This window comes from Nicotiana tabacum, chromosome 17, assembly GCF_000715075.1.
Source record: "Nicotiana tabacum cultivar K326 chromosome 17, ASM71507v2, whole genome shotgun sequence".
In the NCBI taxonomy this organism is placed as follows: Eukaryota; Viridiplantae; Streptophyta; class Magnoliopsida; order Solanales; family Solanaceae; genus Nicotiana; species Nicotiana tabacum.
This window is the reverse complement of record NC_134096.1, coordinates 28,667,419-28,692,033: the sequence shown is the minus strand read 5'-3', so window position 1 is coordinate 28,692,033 and position 24,615 is coordinate 28,667,419. Positions and strand designations below refer to the sequence as shown.

General features: G+C 36.6%; 2 protein-coding genes across 3 annotated transcripts; one reads left to right on the top strand and one right to left on the bottom strand.

Moving 5' to 3' along the window:
• Positions 1 to 226: 226 nt before the first annotated feature.
• LOC107761886 (uncharacterized) lies at positions 227 to 4,557 on the top strand. Of its 2 annotated transcripts, XM_016580177.2 has the most exons (7): positions 229 to 855; positions 1,769 to 2,298; positions 2,391 to 2,458; positions 3,090 to 3,146; positions 3,775 to 3,864; positions 3,966 to 4,142; positions 4,232 to 4,557. In XM_016580177.2, the coding sequence occupies exons 1-7, from the start codon at positions 323 to 325 to the stop codon at positions 4,277 to 4,279; spliced, it is 1,503 nt and encodes a 500-aa protein (XP_016435663.2). In that variant the 5' UTR covers positions 229 to 322; the 3' UTR covers positions 4,280 to 4,557. The 2 variants fall into 2 exon arrangements, with proteins under 2 accessions (XP_075090257.1, XP_016435663.2); XM_075234156.1 differs by lacking the exons at positions 3,775 to 3,864; positions 3,966 to 4,142; positions 4,232 to 4,557 and adding an exon at positions 3,493 to 3,615 and having other exon boundaries at positions 227 to 855.
• Positions 4,558 to 7,051: 2,494 nt separating this feature from the next.
• On the bottom strand, positions 7,052 to 8,128 carry LOC107761885 (transcription termination factor MTEF1, chloroplastic-like). The gene has a single exon (XM_016580176.2). It carries the CDS (start codon positions 8,061 to 8,063, stop codon positions 7,164 to 7,166), a length of 900 nt encoding a protein of 299 aa, XP_016435662.2. The 5' UTR covers positions 8,064 to 8,128; the 3' UTR covers positions 7,052 to 7,163.
• Positions 8,129 to 24,615: the final 16,487 nt, after the last annotated feature.

The following is a 24,615-nucleotide window of genomic DNA, read 5'->3' as shown; positions in this document are numbered from 1 at the left end:
AAGCTTACATTAACAAATAAATAAAATTACATAGGCAAAATGGGGAAATCGACTCAAACCAAGAGAAGTGGTCTTATTTCTATTTATTTTCTTATTTATCTTTTAAAAGGATCAATAAGAAAAAAAAAGATATAATAAAAATTAATAAAAAGTATCTACGTACTCTTTTTAAAAATATTGTGAATGACAGCTACATTATGTTCAAGACCTATCAATATACAATGGGAATTGCCATCTGTATATATAAAGGCAATATAGCCAGTAATCATCTCGTCAGTGAAGCTTCTTACAGTTCACCTGCCGGAATACTTCGCCGTAGAAAATGGACGAGTCCTGGAGAATAAAAATGGGAATGCCTTTCACCACCACAACAACAACAAAAACCAGCCTTCCCAGCCGGCTTTCCATGGAAGCCACCACTCGTCGCCGGCGGGAAATCTCCGGCGACTCTGAATTGGACCCCGAAGATTTCAGTGACGTATTCGGAGGACCTCCTCGCAGTGTACTTCAACGGCAGTTCTCCGCCTGCGATGATTATACCAGGCCCTCAAATTTATCCTACGATGAGATGTTTCGATCGCAGGCGAGTATGGCTCCGGCAAGGTGTTACCGGAACTTTCCGGAATTCAAGATTCCGGTAGAAAAAGGTGGCCGGAGATTTGATCACGGATTTTATGGCGATATATTTGGATGCAATGAAGAAGAAGAAATGATGAGAAGGTCGAGGACGAGGTCAGGTTCTAAGTCCAAGGCGAGCTCTTCGTCGGCGTTGAGCTCAGAAGACATTAGCCCCCTCCGGCCGGCTATCGGCGGCGAATGTTATGACGACATTTCGTTCTTCGCTACAAAACTCAGGTATATATTTACTCCGTACTCTACCGTTACCTCCAGTTTCCGTATGAACGTAGGAATTTTACATATATGGCCAGGTATATGGTTTATATTACACTGGGTTTAGATATTCTTCTTATTTCCCTCTCGGGTCTTTGTGTCATTTGAAAGGAGAAAATATATTTTTTCCGAAGGAGAAAAACATTTTGACTAATCAATAATTGGGATTTATTGAGTATTAAACCTTGTCCTTTGTTTAAGAAGAAGTTATATGATGATGGAGCTGACTAAAGCTTTTATGTAGAGGGACTGGTCCGACTGGATATAGTTGATGCTGCAATTGAAATTCCTTATTTGAGGGGAAAAAACTGTTATTTTGTTACATATATTACTGCACAGCAACTTTTTTAAGGATAATTTGACCAAATTTCTTAGTGAAATTGTAAATTGAATTAAACACCTTTCTTCAAATGATAGACGTTTAAAGCAATGTTAACTATTAACTTAAAATATATATTTCACTGAAATAAAATTCGTCGAGGTTTTGAAATTTGAATCGATAAACACCTAATTTTGGATGGTGAGAGTATAACTTTGTTGACGGCAAAACAAGTACTATAACTTTGTCGGACTTGCGCAGAAATATTTGAAAAATATCTCAAAATTAAGAAAAGGCGCGAAGATAGATTTTTAGGTTATGAACGAAATGCGAGGAAGAAAGATAACCAGTTGGCGAAGATCATTCACTATCCATATCATGTAGTCTACCCCTTAGCCCAATTATAATTTTTTCTTTTTCATTACTTCCATGGTCATGCCTTGTGGCACGACATCAACAATACTGTTGAGATGGTTTGTTGGTAGATGTTACCACATTTGCCCTTTTATAATGAAAGAAGATCTTGATGTATGCCATGGTTGTTTTATGCATTTTTAGACCAATAAATGTACCAACTGGATGGAACTCAACTAGAATGATGTATGAAGAATACCAAGGGTTGCAGGGAACGCCAGTATTTTCATGCCATCCACCTTACTACAACACCAAAAACGAGCACAATGAGGATTTCAGAAGCAATAATCTTGCATTCAACCAAAGAAATTCATCTCCAGAATCAATTGGTATGAATCCCATATCTTCTAGCAACCACAAGGTGTCCACAAATGCTTTCGAGCTCAACTCGCCTTCCTCTATTGTCTCCTCCTCACTTTGTAAAGAGCATGATGACAGCATAGCCTGCAGAGATCAACATAATATGTCTCAACTAGAAACGTCGGAGCAAGATGAAGATGAAATCATGAGCTCTTATGTTATTGAAGTCAACCCCGATTATGGAGAAGGATCAGCGGAGGAAGAAAACGCGGTCCATGAAGCTATTGCTTGGGCTAAGGAGAAGTTCCAAGGACACTGTTCAGAGAATAATTTGAGTTTTGAAGAGGAAAAACAGCAGTCAGGAGTGATAGAAGGTGCGATGAAGGACTATTTCTCTCTATTTCAAATATATTCTCTTTTGAATTCCCGTTAACATCACTGTTTCTGGCTATTTTTCAACTTGCAGAAGTGTCTACTTTACATCAGTTTCTGGAGGAACAAAGAGATGGACATGAATTGACCGAAATAACTACGGTAATTTTTGACAATGATCTTGCAAGACATTTTAAAGAAATGCATATATCTATGTTGGTATAATAAGCGAAACTTGAATTTTGTTCGGAAAGTTGAGAAGAGGAGAGGGCAGGGGAATCAGTAAAACTCTCCCTTCCTATGTCTATACAAAGGAATACAGAATTTGTCAAGGATATAATGGTTTTCACTTGGAACTGATGGGATTTTCTCTGGAGAATGAAGTAGAGAAATCTGAGAAAAACAGAGAATTTTACGGTCCAATCCACCAAAATTTCTTCCCCTTTTTTTGTGCACCCCCAACAAGAAAGAATCATTCTGTTTCAGATTATCTCTTATTTGCTCCCTACAGAAGCAAGTGGAAGAACGCCATATGTGATCTTATTGTTTTCCATTTTTTCGCTGCCCCTCCATTTCTATACTTACCAACAAAGAGGGAAATAGACATATTGACAATAGTACAGAGAAAAAGTCAAATGTACTTTGAAATGCCGATAAACAATATCATGAAAGCCTAAGAAAGAAAAAAACAATATCTTGACACTGCAGGAAACAGGGAAGGGGTGTGGTTTCATAATGTTGAGATTAAGACAATTTGTCCTTTTGGTTTTTCTAGCATAACTTCTTTTTGCAGGATGATGAACCGGATAAATGGGCAACTGGAGAAGAAAGACTGCAACTTCAGAATGATGTAAGCTTCAATTTTCTCTTAGTTAGTACTATCTCCCTCCGGTCCACAATAAGTGACCCTTTTACCTTTTCATTTTGGTCCAAAATAAGTGTCCATTTACAATCAAGAAGGAATTAATTTTATTTTTCTAAAATTTGCCCTTATTTACATATTACAACGTGTCAAGTAACAATTAATTAAGGTTAATTTAGTGAATACATCTTTTTTTTCCTCTAGGAGTTCCTACTTCTTTAATGGGTATGCCAAAGGTAAAATGGTCATTTATTATGGACCCGAGGGAGTACCATACAGAGTTACATACCTAATAAATCAATGATATTCTTATAATTGGGTTTTTCGTTGCCAGTTGATCTCTTGCAATATTGATTTGATAGGCTCTTGTAGTTCCTTGACAAAGTTTCAGCTGAAATAGCAATATCAACATATAGGTAATGAGATCTACTATGGATTCCAAGTCCATGACTTAAACTATATCTCTCAATGACTACAGCAGTGCTTTCCAAAGAGTCTAGTTAAGATGTGTTATGGTGCTCTATTATTGTATAAAGCATATAGAATTTAATACGTAGATGTTTCAAACATTGAGAAGTTCAAGCTTCGTGTAAAAGTCTGTTTATAATGGGTACAGATGAAAATGGAGTTACTGGATGAAAAGGTAACGCTATGGTCGACTGGCAAGGAAGCTGACATTCGATTGCTCCTTTCAACACTACATCATGTAAGATCATACCCCGTTTCTGTCAATAAATCAGTGATTTACAGTTTGTGATTGCTGGAAAGATTCACTGAACATGACTCCCTCTTCCCAAATTTTCTCAGATTGTATGGCCTGAAAGTGGGTGGCTTCCAATTCCATTAACAAACTTAATAGACAGTGCACATGTGAAGAAGGCTTATCAGAAAGCAAGAGTCTGTTTGCATCCAGACAAATTGCAACAAAGAAATGCAACCCTTGCGCAAAAATATGTTGCACAGAAGGCATTTTCCATACTTCAGGTCTAGATTTGATAAATAATGTTCACTGTAATGAACTACCAGAGTCCCTAAACTCTCTTTTTCTCATGCTTTTTTTCTCTCTTTTGTAGGATACTTGGGCAGCATTCCTTTCTGCAGATATCTTTTTCTGTCACTGAGAAACAGTTTTATTATCTATGCCCTTTACCCGCATGTGAGAAAAAAGAAAAAAGGAAGTTTGTACTTCAGATGGCTTAAATGCTACTGATGAAAAATGATCAACGGATGCCAAGTTGTTCGCACAGCACTTGTGCTGTATAGGGTGTATTGAAGGGGATGACTGAATAGAACTTTCTGCTCTCGTTAACAATTTATTTGTGTGTGAGAGAGAGAGAACCAATAGCTTTTGTGTTAAGATTAACGTATAGGTTGAAAAATCATTATCCAAAAAACATCACAACGCGATTTTTTTACTCTGCTTTCTACCAAACAGATGGACCTTTAGAAGGGACTGGGAGCAACAACAAAAAAACGAAAAAGGGCCTGATATACCTCTCTACTTTATTTTATCAATCCTAATCCCCGTTATACTTACCGTTCAAATTTATCTTTGCCGTCAATCAAAGTCTAAATTTGCCCTTATTTTAACAGCCTGGACACGTGGCACATCAGGAACAAAAGACTCATCCCAAATTTTAAACCCGGTTCTTTTACAAACCCGCCCCTTAATTCAACCCATTACCCGACACCCATTCCCCAACTCACTTCTCTCCAATTTGCTCGTTCTTTTTTCCCAGTTCTTCGCATTAAGATCAAAACATCACTATTGAGCTCCTAATTTGAAAAGAGAATTGGGTATTGATAAAAATGATAGCTCTAAAGAATGAGTGACATGATAAAGTTGAAATCTTGAAAAGTCCTTTGAAACCTTATGTTAATAAGTTAGTATTAGCACCAATACCTTCTTCCAGATTGAATCAGTAATCATCAACTATAAAGAATCAACCAAGTAAAGATTTTGATGATAAAGTTGGACTTATGAAGGCAAACTAGTGCAAACATTCAACGCCAAAATCAGAGGAAATTACTAAATGGGTGTGCTAGTATTGGCAAACCTGACACCATATAAAGGGCCTTTGGCAAATAAAATGTTGGAGAAATAAAAGAAATTTTTGGGTCCTTCTCTCTTCTGCCATTACACAAAACAAGTAACTACGTATTTTTCTTTTTTTTAATTAATTACACATTACTTCTATATTTTTTTGGTTTTGAGATGATTAGTGGATTCTAAAGTGTTTGAATCAACATATTGAATTATCTAGTTTACTTTTGGAGGAAAAAGAGTAAAGAAAGGAGAGGAACAAGAGCTATGTTTCTCTATACATAAATTTGATGATCAAGATTAGATTTTCAATGTTTTGGAATGTGTATTTGCTCAATTATTGTTCATCCTTTTGATATTTATAATATAAATGAGTCTAAGTTCTGATTCTTCACTAAAGAGCAGTGAGTTGGGAATGGGTATTGGGTAATGGGTTGAATCAAGTGGCGGGTTTGTAAAAGAATCGGGTTTTTAAATTGGGACGAGTCTTTTGTTCCTTATGTGCCATGTGTTCTGGCCGTTAAAATTGGGGCAAATTTAAAACTTAGGAAAAAGGCTAAATATATCTTTCTACTTTCGAATATTGTCTACATTTAACATTCATTATACTATCTGATCAAATTTACCTCTACCGTTATACTGTCTGGCCAAATTTACCCCTATCATCAGCAAACATTTAAAAATTACCTCTTCATCTGTTAAGTAATCCAAAATCTCCTAAATTTCTTTTATTTAAATCACTTGTTGTTCTTCTTGCTCCATTATTTTCTGAAATTACTATTGATGTGAATGCTAAAGTTACTAGACTATACAAATTATTCATAATTTTTTTAATTACCAATGCACTCACTTCTCTTCTTGTAATAATGGGTTTAGAATTCGTTTAAAATTTTATTTATTTTTCAATCATATACACACCGTAGAATTCAGTGGGTCTATTTATTGTGTATTATATGCAGTTGATTATCATGTATGTACATGTATATTTAAATATATTTTGTCATTGCCTGATTAGTATAGAGTTCGATCGACTAACTTAATAGTGCACAATGTGTAGGCATTTGATTAAAGCAAAGTGAAATTCGACAATGTAAAGTCTCCGAGAAATTTCAACTTCAATCACTAATACTTGCAAAGTCTCTATACATTTGGTGCAACGAATTCATTAAATTGGGGATGTTAAAAACTACCTAATTTAGATTTTTCAATTTATTAAACTTTATTTATTAACAGTTGTATTATTTATTATTTTTCTCTTCTTTTTTTTTCTCCAATTCAAAAAGCAGGTAAATGTCAATTATTTCGAAAATATTGGACAAAAAAGAAGTATCGGTAAAGGCTCTTTTCCGCAAGAAAAAAAAAAAACTAAAACAACTTAAAAGAAATAGATTAACAGACAGAAATACACTGTATTTTTGCGTACGATGAGTCATCTTGTTTTCCCATTGCCTTTTGACGTTAATTCATTAATCTGTGGAATAATATTCTTTACTTTGTATCCAAACTGATTGACCTTTTAAAGAAGAAATAAACAATAAAAGGAGAAAAAACTAAGAATAACATCAATGAAAGAGGTTAATACAAAAGTACACAATTGTTTGAGGGTACCCCTTCTCTTATTTTCGAGATAAATTTGGACGATGTTTCACTGATAAAGAATTTTACATTTAGAGAGTAAAAATAAAGTGGTATAAATCACACCTGAACTGCAATAACAGTTATTATAAAAATTTGAGTTCAAAGAAGAAAGTTGTTTTGACTCTCTGGACGAACATAACCCAGTTATTTCTGAAGAAAAGGCAAATCAATATATCAGAAAATGATCCTCTAGTCACATACGCATTCCCTATTGAAAATTATTAGCCAAATTTACATTACATTAAACAACGTGTTTGAGAAAATATGTTAGCAAAGGATTTACAGAGAGATGAGAATTAATAATATCCAGAGATGAGATTACTTTATCTAGTTTCTTGCCTTATCATCTCCTTGAACTCTTCATCAGTAGTCTTGAGCATCAAAGGCAAGGGAATTGAAACTCCACTCTGTACAACTTCATTGTGCCTTGGCTTTATCCTCTTCTCCAAACTAAAAGCAAAATACTGAGGAAACTCCGTCAATTCATCCAATTCACCTCCCATTTCTTGAGAAAAGTATTCAAATTTAGGCTTGAAATTGTTGTCAATGCTGAAAGTGAACAGCCCTGGACACCTCAAAGTCATTTCCACTGCTTCATTTCTTGAAAATCCTAGACTTACCAAATACTCCAGCTTGGGTATCAACGTATTTTCCACACTGGAAACCAACAATATTGGATCCTGATAAGCTAAATGATGCAAATCTCTGAACCCAAGTCTTTGAAGATAAAACAAAGCTGGGTTTAGCTGGTCTTTCACACTGCAAATTAGTAATCTTGGACATTTGTTAATGACCCTTCTGAAGTTACTTTCAGGGACTCTTAGGTCTTTTGAGAGGAAGTTGAAAACTGGATTGAGGTCAGATCTTATATCTGATGTCAAGATTCTTGGGCACATGCCAAAGATTCGTGCAAAGTCCTTTTGGTGAAGGCCTTTGGACTGAAGGAAGGTGATGATGGAATGAATAGTGTGTAACGAAGCTGTGTGGAGACAAGGGTTTTGAGAGAGTGCTTTTCCTGAATCAACACCCATGATTTCCAAGCACAAGATTTTCTCCTTGAATTGCAAAGAAATGTTCTTGTGAGTTGGTTGATAGAGTAGGTTTTTTTGGAGAATGGATTTTGGTTTTGTTGATAAAAGACTCATTTCTTGCTCTGATGGTGATGGTGATGGTGATGGTAATTTCTGAACAGAGAAGCATAGACAAGAATGAAAAGATGACATGTTTGGCAAGGGAATTTCAAGAATGGCAAGTTTTAGTTTGATTGATTCTTATGAAATGGATTCCTTTTTCCTATGATTTTTATAAGGCCACCTGGCAGTTTGCTTTGAATTTATTGGTTCTTTGTAGATTTGGATAACATATTGTAAATTACACTTTTGATACCACACCAAGGTTCTTCGTACAAGTAACTTATCCTGTCTGGTAATGGAGAAATGTCTTAAAATTGCCACCATCAATTTCAAACAGTGACTACTTTAATTGATTGGAGGAAAACAGATAAGTATCAAAAAAATGGATAGCCTGTGAATAGCATTTCCCGACGTGCAATAGCATCCGGTCGGGTGGAAAATGGCTGCACTACCAATTGCATTGCATTGTTTGCTCCAGGACCAATTGATCTTTACAGCGGATCTAGTAATATATGAACGCATAACTTTTAATTTAGACCTAAATTTATTTGTATAAAACTCATTATAGTTGCTTAAATATTAATAAATATTCTTAACTTAAACAAGGTGATGGGTTCGATCCTGAACCTAAAGAATTAAAATTCCAAATTTACAACAAATTTTAAGTTCAATAGTAACAAAAATGAATGGATAAGCTAGACAAATTCTTGCGTAATGATGACCTTTTAATCTTATTACTAGTATTTTAAGCCCATTCATAATCGTTCATGATAGAATGGATAAGCAAAAAAGAAATCCTTGTGTAATGACAACCTTTTGATCTTATTCGTAACCGTTTTTTTATGGATGGATAGGCAAAAAATCCTTGCAATTAGACAAATCAATCGATAAGGTTAGCTAGGTTTTTCCTCCGATCAAGTAATAGATCTTTCATTACAACAGTAAGATGGATAAGTGTATGAACACTTGAATAGATGCTGGAAAACTCTATCTCTTATTGAATGTATAAATGAGTTTAACTACAAGTTACAGTAACCAAATTTCTAGAATTTTATGTAAACCAAATAACTAAAGAATCCTATCTAAATGAAATAGATAACTCTGAAGAACTAACTATGATATCATCTAATCTAGAAGATAAATGCAATCTAATCTAAAGAGATAAATACTAAGAACAAACTGACAACTACTAGTAACAGGGACTGTTGGTCCGATACGCCCCTCTCAAGTTAGACTATGTGTCACTAAGCCTAATTTGAACAGATTGCGATCAAAGGCTGGTTTGGCAAGTGCTTTAGTGAGCGTATCAGCTAGTTGGTCAGCTAAATGAACATGAACAACTCGAATCGCCTTGCGTTCAACATGGTTGTGCACAAAATGAAAGTCCACCTCGACATGCTTCATGCAACTATGAAGACCTGAATTCTCGCTTAGATAAGTGACACCAATGTTGTCACAGTAGATTGTCGGGGTATATTTGATATTAAGCCGCATTTCAAGCAATAGGTTTCTCACCCATAACAGTTCGGCAAGAGCATTGGCAACAACTCTATATTTGGCTTCAGTTGATGAGCGAGCGACAGTTTTTTGCTTTTTTGAAGACCAACTGATGGGGTTTCGGTCAAGGAAGACAGATATTGAAGTCTGCCTAGGACTCGACGATAATGAGTTGTATTTGTTAACGGAGCCCCATCATTGAGTTTTAGCAACGCAGAGGCACTCATTGGTGTGTTAGTTGTGATGACCCAAAGTGTCATCTTTAAATTTAATAAGTAATTATATATTTTAAGACCTCAAAAAGTACTATTTATCATTCCTCGACTTGTGTGCACAGTCCGTAAAAAATTCGAAAAGTTTTTATGTGAAAAATGGATTAAAATGAGAAATAAAGCCTTAAAAATTAACTGAGTTGACTTTGGTCAACATTTTGAGCAAATGAATCCGGATCAATATTTTGATAGTTATGGTAGGTCCGTATCATGATTTGGGACTTGGACGTATGCCCGGAATTTAATTTGGAGGTCCCCAGCTCAAGTTATGACTATTTAACGGAAACTAGTAATTTAAAAGCTAAAGATTTCCAAGTTTGACCACGGGGTTGACTTTTTGATATCAGAGTCGGAATCCAGTTCCAAAAAATTTTATAACTCCGTTATGTCATTTATGACTTGTGTGCAAAATTTGAGGTCAATCGGACTTGATTCGATAGGTTTCGGCATCGAATGTAGAAGTTGGAAATTTCATAAGATTAAAGTTCCAAGTGAGTTCGCACAAGAGCTAACTTCAAATGAGCATAACTCTCATGATACGAAGTTCTGATGGTTTATTACCTATCAAATGAAATATCTTTGAGTCTAGTTCCTAACGCTTCAAACTGTTTGTCATTTGGACATTCCTACAAGAAGTTATGACCAAATTACCAAAGGCTCACAAAATGCGATTCTGCGACCATTATGCGATCGCAAAATGGTTATGCAACCGCAAACTGGTCGCAAAATGGTCCAGAACAGCCCAGTTCTAGGCACCGATTTGTGCGATCATTTTGCGACATGCACACCAATTGTGCGGTCCATTGTGCGACCGCATACCTATTTTTGGAGGGGTAATTTTTCTATTTTCATAACCCGGTCCTATTTTGATAAATAGGTTATGGGGTTTATTTTGGGGAATTTATCTGATGATTTTAGAGAGAAGTGAGAGTGTTCTAGAGAGATGAAGTAGATAAAGTGTCTTGTTCATCACATTCTTGTCCAAGCCTTGAAAACCAACAAGAAATTCCTCAAGTTCTTCATCAAAGAAGTAAGGTTCTAACCCCTAATCTTCAATTTCGAGTTTGGGTAATGATGGGTGATTAAGAGTATGATTCTTGGGGTAAATATTTCTTATCCTATATTGATTATATTTCAAGATTCCATACTCATTTACATCATGAATCCGTGAATTTAGGGAAGAAAAATCAGATTTTTATAAAATCTTCCAAAAACGAGAATTTAAGATTTGAAGGTCCATTTAATATCGGAATTGGATAATTTTTGTATGGTTGAACTCGTAGCGGAACGGGTGTTCGGATTTTGTGAGTTTTTCCGAGATTTGAGACGTGGGTCCCACTGTCGAATATATAAATAATTTTAGGATTTTTATCCGGAAAATTAATAAATTCATATGGAATTAATTCTTATGATTCGTATTGAGTATATCGAATTGTTTATGAATAGATTTGAAGCTTTTGGAGATAAATTTAAAAGGAAAAGTTGTGGTCAAGTAATTGATTGGAATTTGCAAGGCGAGATAAGTATCGTGGTTAACCTTGACTTGAGAAAATAGAACCCTTAAATTATTTGTTATGTGAAATGCATGTGAACGACGTATAAGCGAGGTGACGAGTGTCTATTCCACGTCAAATTAATTGTTTGCCTACTTACTTGAAAAATTATTCAATTCTTGAATTCCTGCATTAATTGTTACATGCTATTTGAATTATGTGTCTTAATTGTTATTTGACATTTAGCATATTAAATATTAAACTGCCTATTTTCTCCCTGATTTCCATAATAATTTGCTATTTGTCATTGTTTGTTTCATAATTAAATCATAATTATTGTATGTTTGTTGTCTTATAATTTTATATTAATTGTTGCATTTATTGGGGAAATTTCTTCTATAAGAATTGGTAAATGAATATGTTGGAGGAGCGGGTTGCATGCCGCAACAGAATTGATTGAAATAGATATATTAGAGGATCGGGTTGCACGCCGCAATAGACTTATTAAAAGTCCATATTGGAGGATCGGGTTGCACGCCGCAACAGACTTATTAAAAGTCCATATTGGAGGATCGGGTTTGCACGCCGCAATAGACTTATTAAAAGTCGATATATATATATATATATATATATATATATATATATATATATATATATATATATATATATATATATATTGGGGGATCGGGTTGCACGCCGCAACAGACTTGATTAAAATAAATATATTGGAGGAGAGGGTTGCACGCTGCAACGGAAATTGATGGAAATGATAATGGGTTATGACTGCTGAGTTGGCTTTAATTATTATAAATGAGTTACCTGATTTATTTCTATTATTTGTTGGTGTAACTAATATTACGTACAGGTTAATGTAAGTGACCCGTCTTAGCCTCGTCACTACTTCGTCGAGGTTAGGCTCAGCACTTACCAGTACATGGGGTCGGTTGTACTGATACTACACTCTGCACTTCTTGTGCAGATTTTAGAGTTGGTCCCAGCGGCGTACCATAGACTTGCTCGGATTTCAGCTACCAGAGGAGACTTGAGGTATAACTGTACAGCGTCCGCAGTTCTGAAGTCCCCGTCTATTTTACTTTAGTTGTGTGTTTTTTTCTAGGCAACTTTATTTTATTCAGTCCTTTATTTATTTATTCTAGAAGCTCGTGCACTTGTGACACCAATTCTGGGATGGTAATTTAAGAATTATTCACTATATTTTAGACCATACTTCCGCATTTGTTAAATTTAAATATTATTTTAAAAATGAATAATATTATTCTTAACATTGGCTTGCCTAGCAAGTGAAATGTTAGGCGACATCACAGTCCGAAGATGGGAATTTTAGGTCGTGACATTAGCGCTCTTACAATCAGCCATCAATTCATCATTCAGGATCTCATTAACATAATTAGCTTGAGAGAGAATAATATCATCACAACTCCGAATCACCTCAACACCAAGAAAATAATTAAGATTTCCTAAATCTTTAATTGAAAAACGAGAGGCAAGGGAAGATATAACCTCATTCACAGTGATAGAGTTGCTTCCAGTAACTATGATATCATCAACATATACCAAAATAAACATGAAACCAGCATTGCTATCCCGAGTGAATAAGGAGTTGTCAGATTCAGTCTTGACAAATTCCATGTAGGAAAGATGGCCTTTGAGTGCATTATACCAAGCCTAAGATGCTTGCTTCAAGCCATAAATTTCTTTGCGCAATTTAAAAATATGAGTCAGATTATTACCACAAGAAAAACCCGGAGGTTGCCTCATGTAGACCTCTTTTTCAAGGTCACCTTGAAGAAATGCATTGTTGACATTGAGCTGACGAAGAGGCCGGTGAAAATGAAGGGCTACAGCAAGTATGATTCGCACAGTGGTGGGTTTGACCACTGGACTGAAAGTGGAGTGAAAGTCGATACCCGGCCTCTGAGTAAATCCCTCCGCAACAGTCTCGCTTTGTAGTGATCAACAAAACCATCCGATTTCCTCTTAATACTGAAAAGCCACTTACATGAAACAACATTCTTAGAGGAATCATTTGGAACAAGTTTCCAAGTGTGGTTATTCAGTAAATCATCAAATTTATTTTTTATTGCAGCTCTCCACTCCGGATGTTTTTGGGCTTGTTTGAAAGTGTGGGGTACAAATGTAGGTTCCAAGTGAGTGAAGTAGTCAAAAATCTTTTTGGGTTTTTGAATGTTATTCTGTGAGCGAGTAACTATGCGATTGGGAGAGGAAGGATTATGTGGCATGGGTGGTTCTGCTTGGTGCTCAACTGGAGGAACAATGGTGGTAGGTGGGGAGCCATCGAATTGGTTGATTTTAGGTTTGGGGTGCGCCGTTGATACATTAACAGTGGTGGCGAAGAAGATGGGATGGATTTGGTTGATGAAGGAGGTAAATTCATAGAGAGTTTAGAGGGTGGCAGAGGTCGGACGGAAGATGAATGCGACGAGGATGGACTCGAATAGAGGGAATTGTCAAGAGGAGATAGAGTAGGAAGAGATAGAGACATACCTGATGCAGGAGTTTGTGAAAATCCCAAATCTGCTAGTACCACTGGTGATATGCCGGGAATCTCGGGTGGAGGTGATGGATTTGTATCTGAAGTTTCATTAGGAGATGAAGTATGAAGGGGGAGGGATTCTACCGTGGGTTCAACTTCAGGGATTTTATTTTGTGTGGGGTTTATAATGGGTTGGGGTAATTCTGAAAATAAAGGGAATTGAGAGGTGGGTTTTCTGGGTTCTTTATTTGTGATTTTATCCCATACCAGTCTATGTGATTTAAGTGCAATATTTGAAAATAAATTTTTGAAGGGAAAAATATTCTCAAAAAATTGCATATCACGAGATAAATAAATTCTTGATGACACAGGATCAAAACACTGGTGGCAATGATGGGTTACAGAGAATCCGAGATAAGCACATGGAGTGGACCTGGGTTCAAGTTTATTTTTAGAATAAGGTTTGAGCCAAGGATAGCATAAACAACCAAAAATTTTAAGGGTATCATAATTGGGTATTTCACTAAATAATTTTTGAAATGGGGACTGGTTATTTAAAAGTGGGGTGGGAAGATGATTGATTAAATAAATAGCATGTTGACAGGCGAATGACCAAACAGTTGATGGAAGAGATGCCTCATAAAGTAGCGTTCTTGCAGTTTCAATAATATGACGATGTCGTCTCTCTGCAAGAGCGACCCTTTGAGGGGTATATGGCGGTGTAGAAATATGCTCGATACCGTGAAGGGCGAGATAAGAGTCAAGACTTTTATACTCCCCTCCACCATCAGTATAAAGTGATAAAATTTTGGTATCGAAGTGCTTTTCCATTAGAGGGTAGAATTTTTGAAAAAGCTCTTTGACCTCACTTTTATTTTTTAAAGTGTACAACCATGTATACCGCGTGTATTGATCAAGAAACAAGCAATAATACAATTTTTTATCAATGGATAGAACTAGAGAGGGTCTCCATAAATCACTAAAAATTATTTGAAGAGGTTTGGAACTTGTCAAACTCAACTGACTAAATTGTTGCTGATGGGCTTTATTAGATGAACAAGAATTACAAAAAAGAAACTTGTCTCGCTCAGAGAATGGAAGCGAAAATTTATTCAAGATATACTTAAGAACTCTAGAATGCGGATGACCTAGTCTTCGATGCCATGTGGTCATGGAAGCCATGGTAGAGGATATGTGAGCTTGCGGAGGTGGTGGTGGATATCACTTGGGCCACTCATACAATCCATGTTTATTCTGGCCTTGCACCAGTGGTACTCCGTTTTTAAATCCTTCACAAGAAAATCAAAAAGAAAAAATTCAATAGATGTTAGATTATCTTGGCAAAATTTGGAGACAGATATAAGTTTACGTTTAATATCAGGAGCACATAGAGTGTGAGTTAGATGAAAAACATTATTTGATGCTTTTAACTGAACTGAACGAGTATGAGTTATGGAAATTTTGTTACCATCACCCATAGAGACATTCTCATTGCCATGATATTCCTATAAATTGTGTGGCTCTGTTGTAAGATGATGAGTAGCTCCAGAATCCATAATCCATGGGTTGGTAGTAGAGGTTAAACCACAAGCATAATTAGCTTTTACCTCAAAGTGGTTGTGAGATTTAGATCTGCAGACACTTGCAATGTGGCCAATTTTGTTGCACAACCGACATCGGATAACATTAGTGAAATTATTGTTATTCGGGGCTTGCCACTGAGCTGGCGGATTGGAGCGAGCATTCTGGCGTCATGATTGAGGATTCTGAGTAGGAATACCATTATTGTTCTGACGACGATTATTATGGTTGTTGGAATTATTGGTTGGCTTGTTGTGAGTGGGCACTGCAGCAGTGATTTGGCTTGACATTTACTTAGTCTTCTCATGATGGAGAAAGAGCTCATGGTCAAGCAGCTTCTCATACAGTTCTTCATGGGTGACTGTGGTGTCACGTGCACGTATAGTAGTCGAGATCTCGCGAAACACATGCCCAAGTCCACTAAGGATTTTGACAATGAGTTCGGAGTTAGTAACAGGGGCACCAACAGTGGCTAGTTCATCTGAAAGGGACTGAATACATTGAAGTATTCAGTAATAGAGAGGGAGTCTTTGGTAATTCGGGAAAGTTGATCACGAAGGCTAAAGATCCGAGTTTGGGACTTATTTGCATAAGTAGTATGCAAAGAGTCCAAGCCTGTTTTGATGTGTTGGCAGCAGTAACTGTGGAGGCAATAGTAGGATCAACAGACGCCATAAGGGCGTTTTGAATGAGTTGATCCTGACGGAACCAAAGTGTATAAGCAGGGTTGGGGGTTGTGTTGGTGCCAAAAGTGGTGCTCGGGGTGGGAGTCGGGGTAGATCTATCAAAGTGACCATAGAGGTCATGTCGCATAAGCATGCAGAACTGAGCTTTCCAAGGGAAAACTTTTGACTTCCACTAAGTTTAATTGGCAGTTGGGAAGCGGGGTTGAATTGAACTATGGTGTTGATACGAGTAGTGTTGCCAACATTGATAACTCTGGAAGTGTTTTCATCTTTCGTCATTGGAGGATTTGGTGCTTGGAAGAAAAAAAAATTAGGATCGTGCTCGTTAGAGTTGTATAGGCTCAGATACCATATGAACACTTGAATAGATGATGGAAAAATGTATCTCTTATTGAATGCATAAATGAGTTTAAATACAAGTTACAGTAACCATCTTTCTAGAGTTTTATAAAAACCAAAAAACTAAAGAATCCTATCTAAATCAAATAGATAACTCTGAAGAACTAATTATGATATCATCTAATCTAGAAGATAAATGCAATCTAATCTAAAGAGATAAATATTAAGAACAAACTGATAACTACTAGTAACAGGGACTGTTGGTACGATAAAGTGCAAGTGAAATGAGAAGCAAAGCAAATTCTGTGATTCTACTGCTCCAATATTATAGTAATAATTCTTTTTCTAGCTAGATGTTTGCTAGCTTCAAAATTTATGTAAATGTGTGCAACTAGACACAGAGTTTACTATTGTTTATCCGTAAAATGGTACATTTGAATTTATACGTGGTTTCTAGTCAAGTGAACTAATTTGGTCCTGAAATAATACAATAATTGATGAAATATACGATACTTAGCCTTAGAATGTGGATGAAACAACAGTAATGATAATTCCGTAAACACGATTTCCGGGCACAGCGATGATGAGATAAAAAAGCAAGAAAATAAAATTGTATAAAATATAGTATATGTTTTTGCCAGAAAATGTATGTTCTTTACAATGGTAAATGAGCTCACTATTTATAGTTATGTCTAGGGAAAGAGTTCCTAGGATCGTGCCCTCCTTTAATGTCAATTATGAGGGTCATTGATGAAGATGTAACGGTGAACATAAATGCCAAATTTTTTGTAACGGACCGTCGCTCTTAATGCTACAGAATATTCCTAAGTAAATGCTACTGGGCGTAGAGCATTTAATACACTTTTATGAACGTTGTCATTTCCGGTAACAAGCAGAATGACTGCGTTCGGTCCTCAACCATCCCATCTTGGATTCCACATGTCCTCATTTTAGTTAGCCACGTGTCATATCATATTTTACGTTATACAACTATGTTGACTTATGTGTCGTATCTTTAATGGAGAAGAAAATATTAAAGATTATCAGAAAGTTGTTAAAATATTTCATTCAAGTAAAAAAATTGAATAGTTTAATTTAGACCAATTACATAGACACCCCTTAAATTTGGACCTTTATATGCACCTTATATTTACCTAGTACCTATTGAGCACTTTAAGTGTGTCTAAACTGTGCCAATTGAGCACGCTTTTCACTATCCGAAACATTTCAAAAGCGCGTATTCTTAAATCGCCAATGACATGCCAAGTGAAGGACACGTTGCCCACCCTTATGTACCTCTGCATTCTCCTTTCTTTTCTTTTTACCTTTTCTTTTCTTTTTTACTATTTTCCCCTTTCTCGGTCTTCTGAAATTTGACTTGCATGATTTCTACGAAGGTGTTGTTGTTGGGAATAAACCCATTAAGAAATAATATTTACGGTAATAATATCGGAATAATAACGCAGTACTGAGATACGGTAATCAACAAAAAGAACAACAATAAAAACACAAAGATTTTAACGTGGAAAACTCTTCTGAATAAGGGAAAAAGATCACGGGCCCAAGAGGAGCAAAGTAATCAACTATAATGAGAAATTTTACACTCCGTAGTCCCGAGTAAAGTACTCCAGGGACCACTACACACTCAAAAGAAATAACATTCTTTTGAGATTCCCACATGACTACAATATCGCTCGCCCTCTATATTTTTCCTACACAATCTATTTCTCACAGTGCCTGAGAAATACTCTCTGCAACTACTGTGTTTCTTCTCTTTTTGTATGTTTAAAGAATGAAGCCGATGCATCTATTTATAGGAAAAGTGGCCTCACTTTCAACCAATCAGAAACTTGCCTCCTTGCAACTTGCCAATTTGATTCTTGCAGATTGATATCAAAACCAAGTTTAACCAAAACTTATTTTGGTTATCTTTTTTTTTCCTCAAAACAAGGACTTCATATTATGCATCAACGAATAACAAAGTTCAAATGTACTCTTCGCATCCTGGACAACCCAACTTGGGAAAAACTTCTCCCAGGAGATGTCCTTCGACAAAGAAATAGAAAATCTAGCTAAACTATGAGCTACTTTGTTCAACCTCCTTGGAATATATAGAAACTCCACGTGATTAAACATGCCTGATAGCTTCCAAATATCTTCACATAGCACTTCTATCTCCCATGAAGTAGCCATTTATTTTTGGATCATATCAACATCGGAGTTGCTAGTTTGAGTGCATGCCGACAAGTTCTTTGCATAGTTCGAACTTGTCTCTTGGTACCACCTTGGTCAACATATCTGTAGGATTTTCACTTGTGGATATCTTCAGGACTTGCAGAGATTCACTCTATACCTTTTCTCAAATCCAGTGATATCTTACATCGATGTATTTGGTCCTCGCATGGTACATGGAGTTCTTGCTCAAGTCTATTACATTTTGACTGTCACAATAGACAACATACTCCTTTTGATGCAAGTCAAGCTCTTGAAGGAACCGTTTCAGCCATACCATCTCCTTGCTAACTTCAGTAGCGGCAATGTACTCTGCTTCAGTTGTAGAGAATGCGACACACTTCTGCAACCTCGATTGCCATGATATAGCTCCCTTTGAAAATGTAAACAAATATCCAGTAATGGAATTTCTGTTATCAATGTCACCTACTGTTGCGGCCAAACGCACACGCAAGTATACGCGTTCGTCAAGTAATAAAGTGACTAGAAGTCGGATGTCGAACCCACGAGGACTCGTGATTAACTATTAACTAAATTAGATTATCCTAAGTATCTAAACAAGAATTAAACCTAGAAGTATTTGACTCTAAACTAATTAAAATAAAGGAAAAACAAATAGTGAACGTTGAACAAAAGAAGAGTAGATTTTTATGTTATCAATGCGTTGAAAACGATCTAGGGTTATGGGCTATCTAAAAATCCTATTATATTCTTCAGTTGAATGGACTAACTAATTTATCTAGTTTATTGGTTGACAGGGTTAATATTGCTCATAAGAATCTGTCGAATTCTTACTCGCATATTCAAGCTAACCTAATGCCTATATGTCTATTGAGTTAGAATTAACAAAAACGCATTTATAATTCATGTACATCAACCAAGCAAGGCAATTAGGTATATGTCTATCATAACTGTGAATCCGTTCCCCGATGCACGGGTTCAAGAAGTTGCTCTACTTAATCCTATGTGCAATATAGAATTCCCACTTTCGAGTTCAAGATGGTTAACGCGCCCAAATCTGGACGCCTCACGCAATGTAACGCGACACATATTCTCGCGTTAGGCAAAGCCTTGCGAACTGAAACTTTTCACTCTTCCACGTAATGCTAATTTCATGTGCTCCTTTGTCTAATTTCAAATAATCAAAGCTTGATGCACTATTCCGAGCTTTGTCCAACTGCCTCTCTTAATTTTTATTTGTTTTCTTTTGTCTTCAATTGTATGGACATAATCATGAGCCAATCACTTAATAATACACTTCAAAATATTTACTTTGTTCTCAAATTTCATCTTCAAAATACGTGCATTAACCAATAACACCCAAATAAATATAAAGCTCAATAATTAAGTTAAGTTAGGCTTATTCAATATTAAATATAACCAAAAAGCGGTAAATATGCGAGTAAAGTAACATTAAAACATATACAAATATGCCCTACATCACCTACCATATCAGCATCTGTATAGCACTTCAAGATTAGATCAGATCCTCCAAAGCACAAATAATCTCATTCGGTACCTCTCAGGCACCTGAATATCCACTTGACTACTTCCCAGTGTTCTTTTCCAAGATTTTCAAGAAACTTGCTGACAACACCAACTGCGTGAGCAATATCATGTCTAGTGCATACCATTGCATACATCAAACTTCCGACAGCAGAGGAATAAGGAACTTTGGCCATGCTCTCCTTTTCCTCCATTGTTGTATGACACATCTTCTTGCTCAACATCAGATGACTAGCAAGAGGTGTGCTAACTGGCTTAGCATTTTTCATGTTGAAGCGTTCCAGTACACGTTCAATGTACTTCTCCTGAGACGGCCACAACTTTCTGTTTGTTCGCTCTCGAACAATCTTCATTCCCACAATTTGTTGTGATGGGCCTAAGTCCTTCGTATCAAATGACTTGGACAAATCTCCCTTCAACTTTGCGATCAGCTCCTTGTCTTTTTCTACAATTAACATGTCATCCACATCCAACAATAAAATAATAAAGTTGTTGTTAGAAAATCTTTTGAAGTATACACATGGATCAGAATATGTCTTTATGTAAGTTTGACTTTTCATGAATGAGTCAAACTTTGTGTACCATTGCCTTTGTGCCTGCTTCAACCCATAAAGACTCTTATTTAGTTTCCACACCATGTGTTTCCTCTACTTCAAATCCTTCTGGCTACTCCATATAAATCTCCTCTTCCAAATCTCTATGAAGAAATGCAGTTTCCACATCCAACTGCCCCACTTCAAGATCTAGGCTAGCTGTTAAGCTCAATATTGTTCGAATAGAAGTCATTTTGACAATAGGTGAGGAAATTTCGTCAAAATCAATACCTTTCTTTTGTTTGAAGTCTTTTACCACCAATCGAGCTTTGTATCTGACTAGCTTGCCATTTCCATCTTTCTTGAGCTTAAAGACCCATTTGCATTTGATTGGGTTTTTTACCCTTTAGAAGTTCAACCAGCTTGTACGCGCCATTTTTCTGCAGAGATTCCATCTCTTCTTACATGACTTTCATCCACTAATTTTTTTCTAGATGGGACAGCACCTCCTTAAGATTTTCTGGCTCCCCCTCATCACTGATAAGGACATACTCTGTGGAAGGGTACCTGCATGACTATACTCTTGGCCTCTCTAATATCCTTAGAGGTTGAGGTTGTTCTTCTTCCTGAGTTGGGTACTCCACTTGCTCGACATCATCATCAAGTTACCCCTCTCCCACTTCTCAATAACCTCACCAGGATGCTCCCCCTGCTCGGCAACCTCGTCGGTCGTACTTTCTGCACTTGTGGGATAGTTAGAAGTAGAAGGAATGGTAACAAGGTTAGGGATTATACCATTTTTTGTCTTCTCTGACTGGTCATCTGTAGTTCCAACTTCACTTTCTTGGAAGACTACATCTCTGCTTTTGATGACCTTCTTCACTTACTCGAACTCTTCATCTCCATATCCGAAGAATATGTAGGGAACAAATTTATCATCCAGCTTTGTTCTCTGCTCCTTTGGTACATGTGCAAAAGCTCTATAACCGAACACCTTCGGATGTGAGTAGGACACCTCCTTGTTGGTCCAAACTCTCTCTGGAATGTCAAACTCCAATGGAACTAATGGACTCATATTGATCATGTAATAGTATGTCTGAACTGCTTCACCCCAGAATGACTTAGGCAATTTAGCCATTCTGAGCATGTTTCACCTTCTCAATAATGGTGTGGTTTATTCTCTCAGCTACACCATTGTGTTGTGGGGTTCCAGGAACTATCTTTATATGTCTGATCTCATGGCTCGAACAATACTCTTCAAATTCCCTTGAAGTGTACTCACCTCCATTGTCACTTCGGAGACGCTTTAGCTTTGGCTTGTCTCCCTTTCCACCAGAGCATGGAACTTCTGAAAAACTTGAAACACCTAATCTTTGGTTTTCAAAATATAAATCCACAATTTTCGTGAATCATCATAAATAAAAGTAACAAAATATTTGTTACCGCCCATCGATTCAATTTTCAATGGACCACAAACATCCGAATTGCCAAATCAAGTATATTCAATTTTCTTTCAGATGATGTCTGAAATGAGACTCTATGTTGCTTACCAAATAAATAGTAATCACAAGGTTTTACCGTTGCACCTTTGGCATAAGAAATGAGTGATTTCCTGGCAAAAATCTGCAATCCCTTCTCGCTCATATGACCCATTCTTTTGTGCCACAAATCTGCATAAATCTCATATTGTGTCGCGTTCAATTCACCTTGGCATATTTCTACATTTGTCCTGTACAGTGTACCACAAGCAACTCCCTTTGCAATCACCAATGATCCCTTGGTAAGTCTCCGCTTTTGATTTTTAAAATAGTTCTCGTATCCATCTCGGTCTAAAGCAATTTCCGAGATCAAGTTCATCCTCAAATCAGGTACATGCCGCACATTCTTTAGAACCAATGTGCATCCAACAGTGGTCTTGATACAAATGTCACCAATCCCCGCAATCTTTGAGTAACTCGTGTTACCCATTCTCACAGTGCCAAAATCACCTGCTACATATCTGCGAAAAATTTCTCTTACCGGTGTGGCATGGTAAGATGTTGTATCAACCACCCATTCTGATTCTGGACCTGCCAAGTGCATGCATTCCTCTTCCTCATTTATAAAGAATACAACATTATCATTATTTTGCATCATGGCAGTTGTGTTGTCGCCATTCTTCTGGCCACTGCTTTCACCTTTGCCCTTTCTTAGATTTGGGCAATCTCTTTTGAAGTAATCCGGTTGATCGCAATTGTAGAAATTTCTGGCTTTTGATTAGGATCAGTTCTTGGACTTCCCACGACCTCTGAATCTAACATAATTGCTCGAACTCCTTTGATAACTCCTGCCTATACCTTCTATGATGAGAGCGTGTCCTTGATTTTCAGGTTTCTTTCTCATCTTCTTATTGAGTAGAAGAGCTGATGTGACGTCTTTAAACTTAATAGTGGTTTTGCCGTGCAGGATGGTTGTTGCCAAATTATCGTACGAAAATGGCAATGAGTTCAAGAGCAATATGGCTTTGTCCTCTTCTTCGATCTTTACTCCGAGGTTGGCAAGCTACGTGATTAGTCCATTAAACGCATTTAAATGTGACCAAAAAATTGTATTTTCATCCATATGTAGGGCGTATAATTGCTTCTTCAGCTATAATTTATTTGTCAACGTTTGGGACATGTATAGGCTTTCCAACCTTGTCCAAGTACCACATGCAGTGTATTCATCAATGATGTTGTTTACCACATCATCTGATAAGTTCAACCTGATTGTACTAGCAGCCTTTTTATCCAAGTCAACCCAATCCTCAACTTTCATGGTATCAGGGTTCTTAGCATCACTGTCCAATACCTTGTGTAATCCTTGTTGGGTAAGAAGATCTCTCATCCTTCTTTGCCATGTTAAAAAGTCACTATCTCCGTTAAATTTTACTACCTCATATTTTACTCCGTACATTTTATTCACCGAGTATAGTACTACCGACTGTGAATAGTATTTCTGTGAACAAGCAGAACATGTGCTTTGATACCAATTGTTAGGAATAAACCCCCCGTGGAAATAATATTCACGATAATAATAGCGGAATAATAACGTAGTACCGAGATACGGTAATCAATAAAAAAATATAAAGATTTTAACGTGGAAAACCCTTCCGAATAAGGGAAAAAACTACGGACCCGAGAGGAGCAAAGTAATCCACTATAATGAGGAATTTTACATCTCGTAGTCCCTAGTAAAGTACTCTAGGGACCACTACACACTCAAAAGAAATAACCCTCTTTTGGGATTCTCACCTCACTACAATATCGCCCACTCTCTACATTTTTCCTACACAATTTATTTCTCACAATGCCTGAGAAATACTCTCTGCAACTAATGTGTTGCTTCTCTTTTTGTGTGTTTAAAGAACGAAGCCGATGGATCTATTTATAGGAAGAGTGGCCTCACTTTCAACCAATAAGAAGCTTGCCTCGCTGCAACTTGCCAATTTGATTCTTGCAAATTGATATCAAAATCAAGTTTGGCCAAAACTTGTTTTGGTTATCTGACAACCTTTTTTTCTTTTCTTTTAATGGGTGTGGATCAGTTGCGCCGCCGGAACTCCATAACTGATGAAAGAACCTTTTATCAGTCCCCAGCTCTTTTTTCTCGTTCTCTTCTCTCTTTTCCTAAAAAAAACCCCATCCAGATCAAATAAGACGAATGCTATTTCTATTCCTTTTTGAATCTGTTGGTCATAATATGATAAACCAAGTTTTCGACAAATATATATTTTGAATTTATACGCAGTTCCGAAGATATGTGGTACAACTTAATACAAAATGCAAGGATAAATAAATATGTGAATATAGATTGGAGAAAATGTAATCTAGACAAAGCAATCACGAATAGTGAATCTTAGGATTTAACAAAATAGAATCAATCTAAGAAACTAGAATGATCACTCTTTCTTGTAGAGGAAATAATATTTTTGTTATAATGTAAATCTCAGAAAAAGATGATCCTGCAG

Coding starts and splice junctions, on each gene's coding strand:
- LOC107761886 (XM_016580177.2), top strand. CDS start 323: ATGGACGAGTCCTGGAGAATAAAAATGGGAATGCCTTTCACCACCACA. Junction 2,299..2,390: donor GCAGTCAGGAGTGATAGAAG/GTGCGATGAAGG, acceptor TTCAACTTGCAG/AAGTGTCTACTTTACATCAG. Junction 3,147..3,774: donor GACTGCAACTTCAGAATGAT/GTAAGCTTCAAT, acceptor TAATGGGTACAG/ATGAAAATGGAGTTACTGGA.
- LOC107761885 (XM_016580176.2), bottom strand. CDS start 8,063: ATGTCATCTTTTCATTCTTGTCTATGCTTCTCTGTTCAGAAATTACCA.